This window comes from Aquarana catesbeiana, linkage group LG11 (genome assembly GCF_042186555.1).
Source record: "Aquarana catesbeiana isolate 2022-GZ linkage group LG11, ASM4218655v1, whole genome shotgun sequence".
In the NCBI taxonomy this organism is placed as follows: Eukaryota; Metazoa; Chordata; class Amphibia; order Anura; family Ranidae; genus Aquarana; species Aquarana catesbeiana.
The window spans coordinates 52,926,694-52,945,517 of record NC_133334.1 but is presented as its reverse complement, the minus strand read 5'-3'; the positions used below and the strand labels follow the sequence as shown (position 1 = coordinate 52,945,517).

Below are 18,824 nucleotides of genomic sequence, written 5' to 3'. Positions count from 1 at the left end.
GCTACAGTGTTTGTAGCTGCTGACTTTTAAAAAAAAAATTTTTTCAGCTGGCCCACCACTTTAAAATATGAACTTATCCTTTTAAATTGCATTGTAAAATTAACCTGTGAATGTTTGAATGTCGCATTCACTTTTATTTAAATATGCCCCTAACTTGCATACATTTTTTTATATAATGTATGTGTGTACACATTGATCAGGGAAGCCTTCAGCCTCTTAGATAACTGTGTCAAAGCTGACAGTGTTTACATGATTGTAAACCACTAACTGGTTCCTGGTGGTCAGTGGTACAGCTGGGATTGAGCTGCACAAAGTGTCAGCTACTGACTCTCAATGTGGGGATGTTTATTAAACTTATCCCCAGCACAGGGCATTCTGATAGGGAACTTTTTATATACAGTTTGAATGAGAAAACAGGTTAAGTAATCTATAACCTAGTACTTGGTCATTACAGTGCAGGATATTTGGAAATCTGCTTCTGCTCAACCCTTTTCTATTAAATTTTCTTTACAGGCCCAGAGCTTGGTGGTGAGTTCCCTGTTCAAGACATGAAGACTGGGGAAGGAGGTCTTCTTCAGGTGACCTTGGAAGGGATTAATCTGAAATTCATGCACAGTCAGGTATGAGGGGAGGGTGAATGTGGAGGGGAGTATGACTTAGGGAGTGTGCGGTGTGCTTGTTCGTAGGGATGGGTGAGAGATGAGACTCCAGCATTGTAATATGTGGATTTAGAGGTGATCACGTAGCTGGTTTGTCTGTCCAAGTCCAGTAACATTATGTGCTTTGTGTTCCATAAGTTGTGTTTTTATTCCCATAAACCCATTATGTGTGTAAAGTGTTTTTTTGCAGTGTAGTCATGTCGGGGGCCAGGGTGGGCAACATGTAAGTGTTTGGGGGGGTGGGGATACAAGTGTGCAAGTTGCAGTGTGCCGGGTACCCCTAATTCTTGAGCTCCCCTCTGTCTCAGTCTGTGTTTTCTCTGCTTGCTGTAGCTGTGTGACACATGTGCCGTTTCTCGCTGTCTCTGCTCCATGCTGCCCTCTGCCTGCCGGGGGTGGGTGGTGTCTGGCGCTGTCTCTTTGTAACCCCTCCCTGGCTCGGGCTGACCTCTCCCAGTGCTGACCCTCCATACACAGCTCATCCACAGGTCACCCAGGGGCAGAATGTAATCCTTCTGGTCACCACAGTGGCCTTCAAGTCATCACAAGGTCACCCAGGGCTCCGCAGGTCATTTTAGGGATCATTCGGTTCTTCATCTCATAGTAGAACAATCCAGAGGAAAGGAGGGAACCGAAGAAATCGGTGTCACAGGTCTTCAGTGCATCCACTGGCTACAAAAAGTTAAAAGAAAAAGGACACCTGAAAAAAAAATAAAACTACACTGACACTGCAAGACAAAATAAAAGCCAGTGATGCCCCCCCTTCAATGCAGCCTGAGCAAGGCCTGCGCTCCGTGCTGGGTGAGGAGCAGGGATGGATTTGATAACGGGGCTGCTTTTTTCCTGGCCTCCCCGTGTTGATGTCTTGGTCTGGGCTGTGTGTTGCTGGGGGTATTAGGAAGTGAGGGGAGGTGTGGTCTCACTGTGTCACTAACAGTCTCATTTCTCTCCCACGCTCACTCCTCCTGCAAGGAGCGGAAGGTACTCACTCTGCCGCCATCTTTGCTTCTCGCTGCTCTCTCCCTCTCCCCCGTTAGTTTTTTGAGCTGTCTGTGCTACTCCCCCCTCCCCCCTCTCCCTCCGTCTGACCTCCAACACTTTTTCCCCCCCCGGCTTTAGTTATGGTTTACCTCCTGATATTTTGCTGTGTTAGGGTACGTCTTCCCATTACTCCAAAGCTGTTTTTTTCCCCTTTTCACACATCAGTCTGTTACAGAAATGTTGTGAACACCAGTGGAAATCCTGGATATGAAAAATTAACCAGTGCCTTCTGTCTCTCTCCCTTTCCCTCAAATCTCTCTCCTGATTCCCTTCTTGTCTCTTCTCCCCTCCTCCATTATCTCTCTTGTCCTCACTTTCTCATGTCCACCTCTGTTTTACCTCTGTTACTTTTTTTTTTTTTTCTTTTCTTGTCCCTCTTCTTCCTCTGTACCTTTTTTTCCTTCCCATTTTTCTGTCCCCTCTCTCCTCCAGGTTTTCATACAGCTGAATCACATTAAAAAGTGTAACACTGTACGGGGCGTCTTTGTCTTGGAGGAATTTGGTAAATACCATCATTGTGCTGCTGGGTCTGTATTGCCATGGCAGTAACTCAGAAAACGGGGTCCCCCCAGAGCGCCTTCTAGTGCAGTAGAAGTGAGGGAGATTTAGAGAGCCATGGAGAGAGCTTTGAGGGGATATCTGAGTTACTGCTGTATAATATTCTCCATCTGCCTGTGGCAGCTCTGAAAACCTTCCTTCTCCAGATCAGGTAACATGCTACGTCAGCTAAGTGTCTATAGGCACATAGGTAGATTGCAAATGGTCTTTTTATCTTCAGGTGACTTGAGGAACGTGCATTTTTTTCCCCCTTTCCTATATTTATTATTTTAAGCGTTAGGAAGACTGTATATGAAACATTTTTTATGCAAGTAATATGAAATATTCCATGTGAATATTTTAATATTTACCACTTTCAGGCAGTAAGTTGGGCAGTTTAATCACTTCTGTTAAGTCATTTTACTGCTATGCTGTAAATTGTCTGTAACTTAATCTCCTTCTTTTCAGAACTCGCACACAGCTAAGCAAGGTCACCTCCCCTATGTCATATGTGCTGTATGGGCGGGCAATATCTCCCCCATATGACTATGGCAGCGCAATGTTTTTATGCAAACTTAGATTTTTGATGCCATAGTGAAACTGTAGACCCAGCTGTGTCCTGTTATATAGTACATGCCATCATAGGTGTGCTCAACCTATTGCATTAGGGTGTGCACCCCAAAGCTCAAACACACACTACTCACATCACTCACCATGTTCATTCAGAAAGGGAGGGGGCTGATAAATACATATTTACTGTCCCCTTCCTTCACTCATCCTAAAACATCTCCGCAGCAACAGCCGGCAGGAGAGGAGAGGAGGGAAGCCAGAAGTGCTGCAGAGGGAAGGAGTGGGGAGCCAGGGCAGTTTGGGGGAATCTGTGCTGCACAGGGTGATTAGGGTGTGCCTGGGCACACCCGGCACACCCTGTGCGCACGCCTATGCATGCCATGCATTTCCCTTCTGCCACTTCAAAATCTGAACAACCAGACCTGTGCCAGCATAAGCAATGGTAACTGGTAACAAACTTCTGCTTACAAAGTTATTTTGCAAGCTTTATTTTATTGCATTTGCAGGACGGGTGAAAGCATTCACACCTGAGCAGAGCGACTTTCAGGCTTTTTATTTGAGAGTTTTTGAGCTTTTTTAGAAGTGTAATAAAAGCGTTTTAGAAGCATATTACAAGGGTTTTCAGGATTTTTTGTCTAGCCCAATATAAAGCACTTGAGCACTTGGGGAGGGAGTTGTGGAGGAGATTGGGGTGGAGAGCTACTGTTTGAGCAGAAAACGTGCATCAAATAGTTGTAAAATGCTCATGTCGCACATTTTCAGATGTTCCCATTGAAGTCTGTGGGGCCCAATCTGCTAAATAGCTCATGTACTTTTTTTTTTTTTTTTTTTTGAGACAGGCGTTTTGTTTCATACAACAGAACACTTTTTATTTATTTGTCATTTTGAATAGAGTAAGTGTTCTGGGAACCACCCAAAATGTGGAATTTTCTTTTACTTTCGCTTTTGGTGATAATTATTAAACATGACAAATAGTCTCCCCAATAGGGACAGACCGCAATGAAAACCTGACAGGTGTTCTAATCCATCTCCATTCTATCCAAAACTAAAAAATTGCCTTTAGTTTTTCTTTAAATGAATGAACATACAGTGTCTCACAAAAGTGAGTACACCCCTCACATTTTTGTATATATTTTATTTTATCTTTTCTTGTGACAACACTGAAGAAATGACACTTTGCTCCAATGTAAAGTAGTGAGTGTACAGCTTGTATAACAGTGTAAATTTGCTGTCCCCTCAAAATAACTCAACACACAGCCATTAATGTCTAAACCGCTGGTAACAAAAGTGAGTACACCCCTAAGTGAAAAATGTCCAAATTGGGCCCAATTAGCCATTCCTCCCTGGTGTCATGTGACTCGATAGTGTTACAAGGTCTCAGGTGTGAATGGGGAGCAGGTGTGTTAAATTTGGTGTTATCGCTCTCTCTCTGTCATACTGGTCACTGGAAGTTCAACATGGCACCTCATGGCAAAGAGCTCTCTGAAGATCTGAAAAAAATAATTGTTGCTCAACATAAAGATGGCCTAGGCTATAAGGAGATTGCCAAGACCCTGAAACTGAGCTGCAACATGGTGGCCAAGACCATACAGCAATTTAACAGGACAGGTTCCACTCAGAACAGGCCTCGCCATGGTCGACCAAAGAAGTTGAGTGCACATGCTCAGCGTCATATCCACAGGTTGTCTTTGGGAAATAGACGTATGAGTGCTGCCAGCATTGCTGCAGAGGTTGAAGGGGTGGGGGGTCAGCCTGTCAGTGCTCAGACCATACGCTGCACACTGCATCAAATTGGTCTGCATGGCTGTCATCCCAAAAGGAAGCCTCTTCTAAAGATGATGCACAAAAAAGCCTGCAAACAGTTTGCTGAAGACAAGCAGACTAAGGACATGGATTACTGGAACCATGTCCCGTGGTCTGAACAGGCCAAGATAAACTTATTTGGTTCAGATGATGTTAAGCGCGTGTGGCGGCAACCAGGTGAGGAGTACAAAGACAAGTGTGTCTTGCCAACAGTCAAGCATGGTGGTGGGAGTGTCATGGTCTGGGGCTGCATGAGTGCTGCCAACACTGGGGAGCTACAGTTCATTGAGGGAACCATGAATGCCAACATGTACTGTGACATACTGAAGCAGAGCATGATCCCCTCTCTTCGGAGACTGAGCCACAGTGCAGTATACCAACATGACCCCAAACACACCTCCAAGACGATCACTGCCTTGCTAAAGAAGCTGAGGGTAAAGGTGATGGACTGGCCAAGCATGTCTGCAGACCTAAACCCTATTGAGCATCTGTGGGGCATCCTCAAATGGAAGGTGAAGGAGCGCAAGGTCTCTAACATCCACCAGCTCTGTGATGTCATAATGGAGGAGTGGAAGAGGACTCCAGTGGCAACCCGTGAAGCTCTGGTGAACTCCATGCCCAAGAGGGTAAGGCGGTGCTGGAAAATAATGGCAGCCACACAAAATATTGACCCTTTGGGCCCAATTTGGACATTTTCACTTAGGGGTGTACTCACTTTTGTTACCAGCGGTTTAGACATTAATGGCTGTGTGTTGAGTTATTTTGAGGGGACAGAAAATTTACACTGTTATACAAGCTGTACACTCACTACTTTACATTGTAGCAAAGTGTCATTTCTTCAGTGTTGTCACATGAAAAGATAAAATAAAATATTTACAAAAAAATGTGAGGGGTGTACTCACTTTTATGAGATACTGTGTATTTATAAATATACATTTTTTTTTTTTATGTGGGATATTACACGGGGGACTTTCTTAAAATTCAGCTGAACACAGCTAAGCACTATCAATTGCACTAATACACAGAGCAAATTTCTGTTTATTCAGGAAAGAAGTTCGCTTGATTTCCCCCATCAACACACAGTGCTGACAGGGGAATCCCTCCCGCCGAGCCATTGTATTCTCCGGGCAGGGGGAAGCCACAGTGATTGTTGCTAGTGGCTATACCAGCTGCTAGCGCTAATCGCAAGTAAAATCCAGCAGGATGGTTGTACCCAAGTTGATTGATCAGCTTGGTACAATCAGCCTGCCCATACATGGTTCGAATCCTGGCCAGCTCCTGCTGAACCCACCGAAATTCGAACTATCTATAACCGGCCTAAGCTGCTATAGTATAGAGTTTCCTGGTTTGGTAAATAGCAGCTCAAAGAGATCCCACAAGCATATCCTATGTTGCACTCTGGGGTGCTTCTTAGTACGTTGCTGAGCCCTCGCAGTGAATTGCAGGATGTGCTGGGAGCTTGCCTCAGTGCTACATTTTGCAGAAGCTTAAACTGGCATACTGCAGGCTTTGGGGTCGCCTGAGGTGTTTTGAAGCTGCAGATCGTAAAGGCATTTATTGTGATTGGCACCAGGAGGTTTACTTTTGTAAATTAAGCCTAATGACAAATCTAATTTAAACATTTGTAGAAGAATTCTAGTTAAAGGCAATGTAATTAATAAATGTTGCATGAGAATAGATGGAAGCCAGTAGCTTAAAGTCACCTGGAAGGTGGAAAACCCATTAAAGGGCGTAGGTGGTGCTACGGTACTTACCAGTGACCACTTCTAGACTGCAACCCCCAACCCCCCCCCCTCCAAAGCAAGAGGGGTGTCGTCATTCAGATATTTGTACTAATATCTGAATGATAATATATATATAAGAGAGAGAGAGAGGGGGAGAGAGCGATATAGATAGAGATATCTATAGATAGATAGATAGATAGAGAGTAATATACATATTTTTTCTTTTTCTTTTTTTTTTTTATGTGTTGTTAAACTTGTGTTTAATGCAGTTGGCTCAAGTTTGAATTGTTAAGGTTCACAACAGGATCCCTTTTAAATAAATATTTTCTTCCTTCTTGAAGGATTTAGTTTTACCCCTGTCACCACTAATCCATGTTTTCCTTTTATATGCTGGAAAAGTTAAAAGGAAAATCGAGTTGCTTCAGGCAACTCCTATTATTCATATTGTAGCCATATACTGTCTCTGCAGTGAGAGCAATGGTTAGGACAGGTTTTCATTTATGTGGTTAGTTTTGTTCTGTTCTGAAAGCACCTGAATTAATTAGTAAAGCAAATCTCTACTAATAATTGGATAGTTATTCATAGTTTATAATACAGACTATTTAATGGGGTGCAAATATTGCTTTAGATGTCTTCTAGAGCACCCAGCAAGTCATGCACCTCGGGGAGCTCTGTCAAAGAAATATCAATTGAGCTGCTTCACTGTCAGTGTGTGAATGTTATGGGTGACCTCCGAGTTCAGCAGTGGCGCTCAGGATTTAGGTGGGGTCAGGCCAAAGGGCCAGATTCTTAGCCAAATTTAATATTTGCACAATACAATGCCCTGAGTTTCTGTGCTTCCAGGACACCCAAAGTGGAACATTAGTCAGAAAATTAAGTCTGATGGATCACTTTAGACTGTCCCCTTTTGCGGGAATAGCTATGTAAAACATTAAAAATGAGTGCCTGTACTGTTTAAAATCCATTAATACACTGTGTCACCCTGCTCTGCACATGCTTAGTTGCTGTCTATTCTCGGCACTGTGTCTAAAATCAAAGACATTAGAGGCTGATCTGCTGACAGCTTCAAGATTTACTGTTGCTGAAGGGGAAAAAATCAACAGGAAAGACCCAGATTAGATGAGAAAACACAGATTAGGGATAGATAAAAAGAAAAGCAGGAGAGGTGACAGGCCAAACTCTGCTGCCAGGCAGACGGAAAAGAGTTAAACTTACAAGAATAGTGTCTTATCCGATCTCCCTGATATTCTCTCCTTTCTCCCTCATTGGCAGTCCGTGAACTTCAGCACTATAAAGCTTCAGTCAGCCTACCTCTTAGGCTCGGTTCACACTATGAACTGCATGTGAATCGTGCAGGAACCGCACCACTTTCCTGTTCAATTTCCATGCGATTCAGTGTGGTGTGATTTGTGCCCATTAGTTTTGGGTGAGCTCAAATCATACCGCATCGCACTAAAGACATGCATGCAGCAATATTGGAACCGCACTGCAACTTGTACCATGCGATCTAGTGCCAGAAAATGCGCTGTATTTGCGACCCGCTTTTGGGGTGTCCTTAAGACTGCACTGACACCTGCTCCGGATCGCAAGGGCAGTGCGAGTTCAATGCGGTGCTGGAAACTCGCAGAGCACTGCATCCATGTAGACCACGCACTAGGTATTTGTATACCCCATGGGTTAGTAGCAAAGTGACTGATTCTCTTTAACTATTAAGATGAGATTGGATAGAACTTCAGGTTAACGAGATAATCCCTACATTTAATAGTTAACTGTAGTATAAAAATCTCTCTAAGCCTTCAAGAAACGTGGCACCTTCATCTGGCATCGAATAATTATCATTTATAACTATGATCGGAGTATTCATAGTGATGATGCTGAAGTGTGTGCCTTAAGATTATCACATCTTCATAATTTCACCTACAACATGTTTGACAATGTCCATATTAACTGTACCTGTTTCAGTGTGTGTGAATATTGACTGACCTTTTGTCTGCCTGCCCAGCAACTCCTATCCACCCCCATCTATCTGTATCTTGCTTTAGTTGCAGTAGTGGCTAAGACGACTTATGTTAAAGGTAACCTGTACGCCATTAAAAACTAAAGTCATTCCTAAGGGCAAACACCAAAAAGTGCCTTATAGCACCTTTATTAGCCAGTAAAGATTATTCTGTGCTCCTTTCTGATTTAGTTTCTCTTTGATCTTGGGCCTGACTTTACCTGAATTTTTAGGTAACTAGACTACCTTAGTGACCAATGAGGGTGTGTTCATTGCACAGTGTTATGGCACTTCCCAGGGCTTAGGCAGGCAATACACGGTGCAAATTTCTTTCTTGCAACCATGGGTTGCAGGAAATAAATTTTGCACAATTCCCCCATCAACACAGACAGGGGAATGCCTCCTGCCAAGCAATTGTCTGCTCCTGGCGGGGGAAGCTGTCCGCATCGGGAGAAGATGGTGATTATTGCTAGCAGCTATAGCAGCTGCTAGCGACAAATGCAAGAGAATCCGGCAGGCTGGTTTTACCCAAGTTGATCAGTCAACTTGGTGCATTCAGCCTGCCCATTAACGGTTCGAATCTTGGCCGGTTCCTGCTGAGCCAGCCGAAATTCGAACCGTGTATGGCCGGCCTTAGTCATGGAGTCAGATTTCAGCAACAAGTGAAACAAATCGAAAAGAGTCACAGAAGAGGTCTCCCTGACCAATAAAGGCAACGGCAGGCATCTTTTGGTGTCTTCGCATAGGCAGCTATTCCTTAGTTTTGGGTAGGGAAGACTTACAACTCCTGTCAGGTTTTGTTGCCATGCTGGAAAGTCACGCTGATGACCTTTGTCACTGAGACAAAAGTGGTGGAAAAATCCAAAATGTTACAGTTGTCACCAGAATATGAAGTGAGGGTAAATGGGGACAGAGCAGAGATTATGGCTGGAGGATGACAAAACCTAGGGGTATCAGCCCAACATTAGCAGTTCATAAAAATAATTTAAAAGTCTATTTAGTCCATTGAGGAAGCAGCACAGGCGGCTAGTTCTTTAGAGGTAAAAGCGGGACTCTATGCTGTGTAAACAATGAAAAAGAAACATAAGCGCCATCTAAGTGTAGTTGTTTAATCACACCGAATTGTGCTTTTAAAATCAAGCAACTCACAGAAACAGTGCAGGGGTAGAGCTCATCTGTCCTCCCCTACTGGGCATCTGGTTCGTATGCTCCAGCTGTGATCAGAGAGGGCACTGTGGGTTCCTGTGGAGTGTCCCCGGCCAGGGGACTACAGGCTTCTCTGGGTACAGCACGGGAGGCAGACGTGACATCACCGATGCTGCTGCCGCTTAGGTGTGTCTACACGTTTGCGGAGCATGGGTGCTCCTTCCTCAGGCCATATGTACTCAATGTCATGTGAGGTATTTAAGGGCACCAGCGGCCTAAAACACCCAGCCGGTCAGACAACTGTCTAGGATAGGATTTCCACTTTCCTCCTACTTCCTGTTGCATCTGTGGAGACAGGAAGTGAGGTGAAGCACCTCAACTGAACAAATGGTATTAAATAAACTGGCAGGGGTTTTAATCCCTTCCACACTAGATCAAAAATTTAATAAAAACTGGGCTATAAATAAACCTACAATTGGAAAACAGAGTACAGGTTAACTTTTAGATCTGATTGTTGATACCGGGACCCAGAACTCTAACAATTAACCTCCATATTAATTGACCAGTTTACTGTAAATTGTTGGTCACTGGTGCTCAGCTGTGAACCTCAAGACCCCCTAACAGTACCTGTACCTGTAGTGTTTTTGTTTTTTCCCCCAGACATTGCAGATTTTCTTTACAAATTGCTGCATACATGGGGGTAAAAAGGCCTCACTCAGTATCTTTATTTGCAGTGCAACCATACACCACCTTATGTGATGGCTGGCATAAGATGTAAAGTAATGCAAAAATGCATAACACGTGTTTTCTTAGTGAAATAGATGGGTTTTTGCACATGTGTAAAATACATCTGTGTATGGAGCGATGGGCGGCTATGTAGAGTGGTGTTTTGTGGCACATGCAAACATTTTTTTTTTCTTGCTCCATGTGGACTTGATTTTACATATCATGGGTAATGCTTTTCTCCTAAACTTGTTACTAGTCAAAATATCAGTCCACCCAGACCTCATATGCAAGTTTTTTTTTAAAACCAACTGAGTAAATTCTTCAATGGGAATTTACACAAATTCTAATATTTCTTAGCTGGCTGCAAATAATAATTAGGGGCCTGGCTCTTCTATTTTTTATGTATTGTATATTATGGTGGGGATTCCTTCACTGGAGTCCCCAAAACATTTATGAAGCTACCAGGTAGTTTATAGCACCAGCCTGTATCTGTAACTAAAATATCCACCTTGGGTGGCCATTTAATGCCCCTGTGTGATAACAGGGAAGACATACAGTGTTAGTGGGTCTTTAAGAATCAGCACTGAGCACCACTGCTGTGATAAATGTGATCTGTTTGTCTGTCTGTGTCTTCTTAACATCTTGTGTTGGCCCAACATAGTCAAGCAGACCTACTTTGTCCACTGTAGTACAGCAGACCGACTTCAACGCAAACTTTTCTCCATCTATGTGCTTATTCAGAAAGACAGACTGTAATAAGGCATAGCAACTAATCAGAATTTCATTGATCACTGTTCTTTGTACATTGTTATTATTCTTTGGACAATTTTATTGAGTAAGCCTGGTAAATTGGACCTGTGACGTACACACAGTGTCTGCAGCCATGTTGTGAGTTGACATAATGTTCAGGCTTCTGAATTACTAGGACTAAAACATTACTGGTCCCCCTAGTTGCTTTATAATCCAAGCTGATTGTTGGTTCAGCCCACATCATGGTAGCTTCCTGTCCAAAGATGGGTCCTCTTTAACTGAAATCTTTAAAGGATCAGTTCACCCTAAAATTATTTTGCCCATTTTATTATGTTGGAGGATCAAATCACACATTGGTTGCTTATATCTCTAAGGAACTCTAGTGGTGACATTTCTGAGCTCCAGACTCTGCCCATCTGAAATTATGAGGTGCTCCCACTTTCATTTTGGATCGTATTTATTTTTTTATGTAGAATACAAGAGGAGACTCTATCCAGTAGGGCAGAGCCCCAAACTCTAAGGCATGTTGTTGCTGGAGTTCTAGTAGAAGCTAGTAGTGGACTGGGCCCTTCGGTGCCCAGTAATAACTAAAAATTTTAAATATATCTACTGCTTTATCTGATTTATCTTAATTTAATCTTGACTAACTGCACAAACGCCTAACCTCATTAATCTTGGCTTCAGACATTTTAATTGACTTGCTAATTAGCTACTTGACTGTTGGAAAGGCTTGTAGGCTCTCCTCCTCAATTAGAAAGCTAACCATTTCTGCCTAATTGACCTTGCTTCCCTGGGTGTCATTGTGCTACTTGATTCACTGCTAACATTGTGAGCCTGTGGTCCTAATTCCCCCGTATCATCCTGTCTGTGACCATTCGTTCCCCTGGGTGTTCTCTGTAGGCCCCTGGCTGGGTGTCCTCTCTCCCTCTGGTCTTGTGTTTTTCTCTCTTGTGTTTTTTTGAACTCTGTGTTTTGTCTCTTGGATCCGGTTCTAGTTCCTGAAACTAAAGAAGTGGTGAGCCACCGGTACAAGACGCCCATGGTAAGTAGCCACAATGCAAGCTTGTGACTCCTAAAATGAATGCATGAGGTGAAGCAATGAATGAGTATGCTTTATAAGACTTTACATTCTATCTATACATACAATTGGGTATCGGGGCGTCTGCTGCACTTTTGATTTCTCTTCAAGTGGGCTCACAGCTTAATGTGATGTGAACTACACACTGCCAGTGGAACCATTGGATAGGGTGATAACACTGTTCTTTCTGTAACAGTCACCCTTGCTGCTGCTGTAGCTGCTTATGGAAATTATGTAAAACCCTGCTCAGCCCCTCCCACTGCACCCAACTTTATATAGCAGGGTGCATTAGATTTTCAAAACTTCCATTTATTTTAGGACAACTTGTGTTGAAAATGTCTGCTTATAACATTGACTTTAAAACCCAACTCCAGGAAACCTAAAAACTTTCTCTTGCAGTGGGGTGCACGTGCACTCCAAGGGTTAACCATTTGTTTGTCTAGAGCAGGGATCTCCACACTAGCCCTCCAGCTGTTGTGGAACTACACATCTCATGAGGCATTGTTAAAACTCTGACATTCACAGACATGACTAGGCATGATGGGAATTGTAGTTCCTGAACAACTGGAGGGCCATAATTTGGAGACCCCTGGTCTAGAGAACAGAAAAGCAGTTTTGCTTTCTCGATCCTCCGCTCCCTCATCAGTCGGTGCCCCATATTCTGTAGCAGTGGACTGTTTCTTAGCATGCTCATGTCCAGTGCAGGGCTATGGCCCCTGAATCCGTCTTGATGACGTCCGAGGACCTTAGACCCCAAGAACATACTGTAGGTGAGAGAAGCGCAGAGGAGCCAACAGGAGCAGAAGATTTGGTAAGTGCCTTACTAAGGCAGGCCATAGATGGTGCAAATTCCTTTCCGGCAACCATTCCCCCCCAATTAACACAGCCCTGACAGGGGAATCTCTCCTGCCGAGCCATTGTATTCTCCTTGTGTAGGGCAGGAGCAGAGAAGGCAGTGATGATTCTTAACGCCTATAGCAGGCGCTAGCACTAATCGCTAGTGAATCCAACAGGCTGGTTGTACCCAAGTCGATCTATCAACTTGGTACATTCAGCCTGCTCACTCGGTTCGAATCTTGACAGGTTCCTGCTGGACCGGCCAAGATTCGAACTGCCTATGGCTGCCCTAAGTCCCCTAGGCCAAAATGAGCAGTAGTTAACCCTTGCAGTATTGGCACAGTCACTTTGAGTCAGTGACTTTGGAAGTATGCAGATCTGACATCACTGGCTGCATATTCCTGGTTCATTTTGAGAAAATATTGGCTGGATTACCAGCACTCCGTAGTCAACCCTGGTCTAGTGTTTTCAGTTTGGAACGGTGGGGGAGGGGGAGCTAAATATACAGCATTCCACTCTTTTTATGAAAGCACACATGCAACTAAAGGACACTGGGCTTGGGAGGCTGGGAAATTTTAGTCTCTAAATCCCAGTAGATCATTATTATTTTTTACAGCTTGTGTATTATTATTATTATTATTATTATTACAGTTACTTTTTCTTGTAATGCGCTAACACAGCGCTTATGTATTACAAGGCTGGCAGCTGCCAGTACAATGCTATTCATCTAGTTTTTAATAAGCTAAAAATGACAGCATTGGATATTCATCATTTAGTATTTAGCAGTTTCCTTTCTGATTTAAAAAAAAATCAATGCTTAGTTTCAATATATTGGTACAACTTTGTAAACATATACCACTGATAACCATTCATTCTACAATGTGGAAGCCAAGCTTCCCAAACTTTTTGCTGTGGGTGAATCCTAGCAATTTTAAATACAATTTTCAGGGGGAAAATATCTCCTCCAGGATCCCTAGGTGGAGGGGCTACACCCCTCCTGATACAGACATTTTGAGCAGGTATTTCTCCTGCTGCTGCAATATCCCAATTAGAATGCAGTAGCAAATGTCCAATCCTGTAGGCAGTGGTTGAGATGAGAACTTTTAATGGGTAGATCCTGGTGCTGAAAGTGCAACTCCAGCCAACACTTTTTTTTTTTTCTTTTTTCTTTTTTTTTGATAAATGGGTATAAATTCTGTCAAATTATTATTGCTGTCAGTGACCCCAGCAGTGATATTTCACCTCATTTTGACAGCTTGTGAAAAGTGTTCTGTTGAAGTCTGTGTCCTCGCTGGAGGAATTTCCAGTTGCTTTCAGCACCGTCAGGAACTGAGGGGAACCTCCCAAATGTGGACACACACGTGGCAGTAAATACCTAACAGGGGTTCTATGCCTTCCCCACCCTGTCTAAAACTAAAAATACGTTTTTAACTAGAACTGGGCTTGAGGCCCCTTGGAAACCAGCAGTCCACAAATGCATTGATGCTGTCATTGTAGTATCATAGCTCTTGCGTGATGTAAAGGTAGTTGGGCTGCGTTATTCGATGAGTACTTCTGTGACAGGATCACTTATCTCAGTTAAGTGGATAGTAGCCTTACGTTGGCTCCAGCCACCCATATGGTGGGTCCATTATGGGAAGACGATACTATGATGTCAGCTTGCGTTAGTAATTACAGCAGTGGGTAAAGGAAGCCTCAGAAGAGATTTATGGGCAGCCAGCTTGAAAATAGCAATGTCTAAAGTGCTTTATCGCCCAACTGAATTAAGTGATGACAGCCATTATGTAGTCTAACTAGATGTCATCACTGTGCTGTAAGACACGACTGTGTCGCAGACGTCCTTTTAGAATGTGTACATCAGGCTAAATTTAAAGGCTGATGCTCAAGATAAAAGTCCCCAGCCCTTTATTTAGAGGCACAAGTGTGCACTGTGATCTAATAGCCCATAGATACTTTCTAAGCCTTCCTCTGCTCTGAGGGCCACCCAGTGTACATCTGGTCTTTGTTTCTATTTTTTGAGTTTAATCCTAATTTTCATTCTTTTTTTCATAAAGTATTTTCTTTTCGAAATGTCACTCACAAGGCACATACAGTAATTTCAAATTGAAATACCTTTTTGTTGTCAATTTTCTTGCAGCAAAAGATCAGATTGTAAAATAAACTTTAATTTAAGCCCAGGGAAAAATACATTGATGCTTACAGCATATATTTTAAACTATGCACATGAAAGTACTGTTTTATGAAGTGCAATATATAATGTAAAAATTCATAAGAGATTGATTTCCTGCAGCTAAAAAAAAAAAACAAACAAACTATAATGTATAATCACTGTCAAAAGTATTGGGACACCTGCCTTTACACACGCATAAACTTTAATGGCATCCCAGTCTTAGTCTGTAGGGTTTAATACGTTGGCTCACCCTTTGCAGCTATAACAGCTTCAACTCTTCTGGGAAGGCTGTCCAAAAGGTTTAGGAGTGTGTCTATGGGAATGTTTGACCATTCTTCCAGAAGCGCATTTATAAGGTCGGGCACTGATGTTGGACGAGAAGGCCTGGCTCACAGTCTCCGCTCTAATTCATCCCAAAGGTGTTCTATCGGGTTGAGGTCAGGACTCTGTGCAGGCCAGTCGAGTTCCTCCGCCCCAAACTCTCTCATCCATGTCTTTATGGACCTTGCTGTGTGAAGTCTTGTTGGAACAGGAAGGGGCCATCCCCAAACTGTTCTTACAAAGTTGGGTGCATGAAATTGTCCAAAATATCTTGGTATGTTGACGCCTTAAAAGTTCCCTCCCCTGAAAAACAAGCCCACACCATAATCCCTCCTCCACTATATGATTTGGAGCAGTGCACAAAGCAAGGTCCATAAAGACAAAATCCTTTGCATCGTGGTCATGGCAGGAATTATAACCTCTGACGTGACTGCCGGGCAGTACTGCCTTCCCAGCACAACCCATTCAAGAAAAATTGCCTTTTTTTCCCCCCTTCAGTCTGCCAGCAGGCTCAGAGCGGCACCACTGTTTTACTGGGAAAGGTATCAATGTGGTTGATTTACCAAAGGCAAATAGGCTGTTCATTTTTTCCAAGGAAAGTTGCACTTTATGTAATAGAATTTTCCCTAGAGGTGTGTGATTGTGGTGTGTCCTAGTGCCTGAGACCGGGCCAAGAATGCAAGAAGGGTGATTTGGTAAAAACAGAGGGCGTTCCAGCCTAGTGCATTATCACAGTAAAGTCTATTGTAAAAATGAATCTACTCACAAACGATATGACAGACAGAGCTCATCAAAGTAACAGTTCTTCCATCCACTCTGCGTACTCCTGAGCTTGGGAGGACATCACCTGAACAAAACTGGCTTATGTGTTTTTCGACTGAAGGACCCTCTTCCTTGGAGCCAAACCCTCTGCGTTGTCCAGTGGTTTGGCTGTGAGGAGGAGGATACTTGCCTTGAAACGCGTAAGCCAGTTGGAGTTCAGGTGATGCCCTCCCACACCCAGGAGTATGCAGAGTGGATGGAATAACTGTTACTTAGTGCTCTATTATATCGTTTGTGAGCAGATCAATTTTTATAATAAATGTTTACTGGGATAATGCACTTGGCTGTTGCGCCTTCTGTTTCTCGTGTTTTTCCAGTATGAATTGGGGCTTTCCCAGTCCTAAGAGGGCAGCAATGCTCTCCAGTTTAGAGACAGATGAGTTTGAAGATCTGATATTAGACGACCACACCTATGCGTAGGAGGTGTTTTGCTTTTAAAGGTGATTTGGTAGCCCAAGGCCAGCTTCAATATGAGACAGTCAAGGAATGGCTGATACTCAGTTTTGCATTGGGGCTTTGTCACTCCAGGTACTCTTCTACATTTATAAACTGTTCTTTATTTTTACAGTTTACTATATAAGGCCCAATATTTGGAGGGTGCTTGTTGCTATGCAGTCTCAGTGTTTTCTTTTATCTTTTAACAGGCCCACGAGATCTGCTACTCTGTCCTGTGTCTCTTCTCCTACGTGGCCGCCATCCGAGGAAAGGAAGCGGAGATGAAGAGCAGACCCCCTCGGCCTGTGTCCAGCTGACCTTCCCCTCCCCCCTCTCCAATAACTGACCTGTGACCACACACTGAATGTGCGCTATGCCCCCTCCCCTTCCAGACCGCAGGCTCTGCTGACAGCTATTCCATTTGGCGTTCTGTTGTAACATTCCTCCTGTATACGGAGGCCGCAGAGGCTCCCCTGTAGTGACTTCACTATGTGTTGTAACTGCATTTTACAGAGCCCCGCCCACCCCACCCCAGCTTTAGTGTTGTGTGTTTGTGTGTTTCTGACCTCTGTGCAGTGAATACAACACAACTCTTCCAAGACACTAGCATTGTTGCACCCCTTAACAGCCCCTGCGTACTTTTGTGCGGTAGTGTTGCGGTCGCCAGCCGCTAGTATAGGGCTTTCCTGGATTCGCGAGCTGCAAAGACTTGCATTCTAGTTCCCACTCTGAGTGCTGTGTCTGATGTTCAAGCAAAGCATGCTTCAGAGCTCTTTCCACGGACAGAACTAAACCACGTACGGCCATTGTGGGCTTCTAGCATATATTTAAAAAGAAAAAAAAAAGGTTAACACATTTCGCAGGCAGATGTGGAACCTTATGCTACAGAGTGTAAATATTAAAGTATTTGATGCCCCATTCCAGCCATTGTCCACCACTGCATGGAGAGCACTATGTAAATATTCCAGTCTTTCTTATTTATAGAATTCTGTACAGATCCTGAATGTGCAATAAACTGGCATTCCAATGCTGCTTTGGCTTTGATTTCTTTTAAGCTTTTTATGTTAATTTCGTCTTGGCCACCAGAGGGCAGTGTTTAATCAATAAAGCATAGACTGGGAGAAGGAGATGGTAATACAATAGAACTGTATTCTACTAGAGTGTCCTCGTGTATTTTGTATTTTTGGCCAGAGGTGAACAAAGCTGTCAGGGGTCTCCAAACTTTTCAAACAAAGGGCCAGTTTACTGTCCTTCAGACTTTAGGGGGGGCCAGATTGTGGCCTAGCATCAATGAGAATAAACATGGCCTCAGGGTTGGAGGTCAGTAGGAGGAGTAGTGCCCCATCATTGGTATTAGTGGGAGAAATAGTGCCCCATCATTGGTATTGGTGGTAGAAATAGTGCCCAGTTGTTGGTATCAGTGAAAAACATAGTACCCCATCATGGGGAGAATAGTAACCGTCATTGATTCCAATTGGAGGTATAGTGCCCCATCATTAATATTAGTTAGAGGAATAATGCCCCATCAATAGTGTCAGTGAAAGGAATTAATCCCCTCTATTGGTGTAAGTGGGAGGAATAGGACCCAAAGAGCTGGATAAAGGCTAGCAAAGGGCCGCATCTTGCCCTTGGGCCACAGTTTAGAGACTACTGCTTTAAGTGAAGCTGAGGTTACTCCCAAACCTTGGTTACTAATGTAGCAGGTAATGAACAGGTACCAAAATGTGCCGGCAAAAACCTTTATTTGTTATTGTGCATTCAGAAATCCCCAAATCGTGTCTGTAATCTCACAGCCCATACCACCCCTTCCCATCCCACTTACTGCCCAAAGATTTTGCTTTCATCAAATAGTGGGGTGATGGTGGTAGGTGGGTGGGCAAGGCATTGCCCTGTATTCACACTGCTCCATGTGTATGCAGCATGTGTGGTAAAGCACATGTGTAGATGTAAATGGGCCAATATAATTTCTATTTTCAGAACTCTGTAAACTTCAGCCCATAGATGTGAACCAGCCCCATAGGAAAGAATGGGATTTCTTGTTGAAATTCATTTTCATGCAGCAAAATGCATTATTTTTGCTGCATGAAACTGAACAAGTGTGAATAGGCTGTTTGAGAACTTGCAATTGCAATTAGGATAAGCATCCAGGTTATATAGTAATAAGCAGGGCCCTAAAAAGAATTGTTTAACTTGTAATAAGGCTAGGAGA

The 18,824-nt window shown here is 43.4% G+C and overlaps 1 protein-coding gene across 34 annotated transcripts in view; it reads left to right on the top strand.

Annotated features, from left to right (window-relative positions):
• MADD (MAP kinase activating death domain) overlaps nucleotides 1–17,647 on the top strand; it is a 175,234-nt gene extending 157,587 nt beyond the window's left edge. For 33 of the 34 annotated variants that reach the window (XM_073604395.1, XM_073604389.1, XM_073604391.1 and 30 more), the window contains 4 exons: nucleotides 514–620; nucleotides 2,133–2,202; nucleotides 11,948–11,994; nucleotides 16,825–17,647. In XM_073604395.1, coding sequence (XP_073460496.1) covers nucleotides 514–620; nucleotides 2,133–2,202; nucleotides 11,948–11,994; nucleotides 16,825–16,932 — 332 coding nt within the window. In that variant the 3' untranslated portion in view covers nucleotides 16,933–17,647. The remainder of the gene's footprint in view (nucleotides 1–513; nucleotides 621–2,132; nucleotides 2,203–11,947; nucleotides 11,995–16,824) is intronic. The other variant, XM_073604387.1, reaches the window with a different exon arrangement.
• Nucleotides 17,648–18,824: the final 1,177 nt, after the last annotated feature.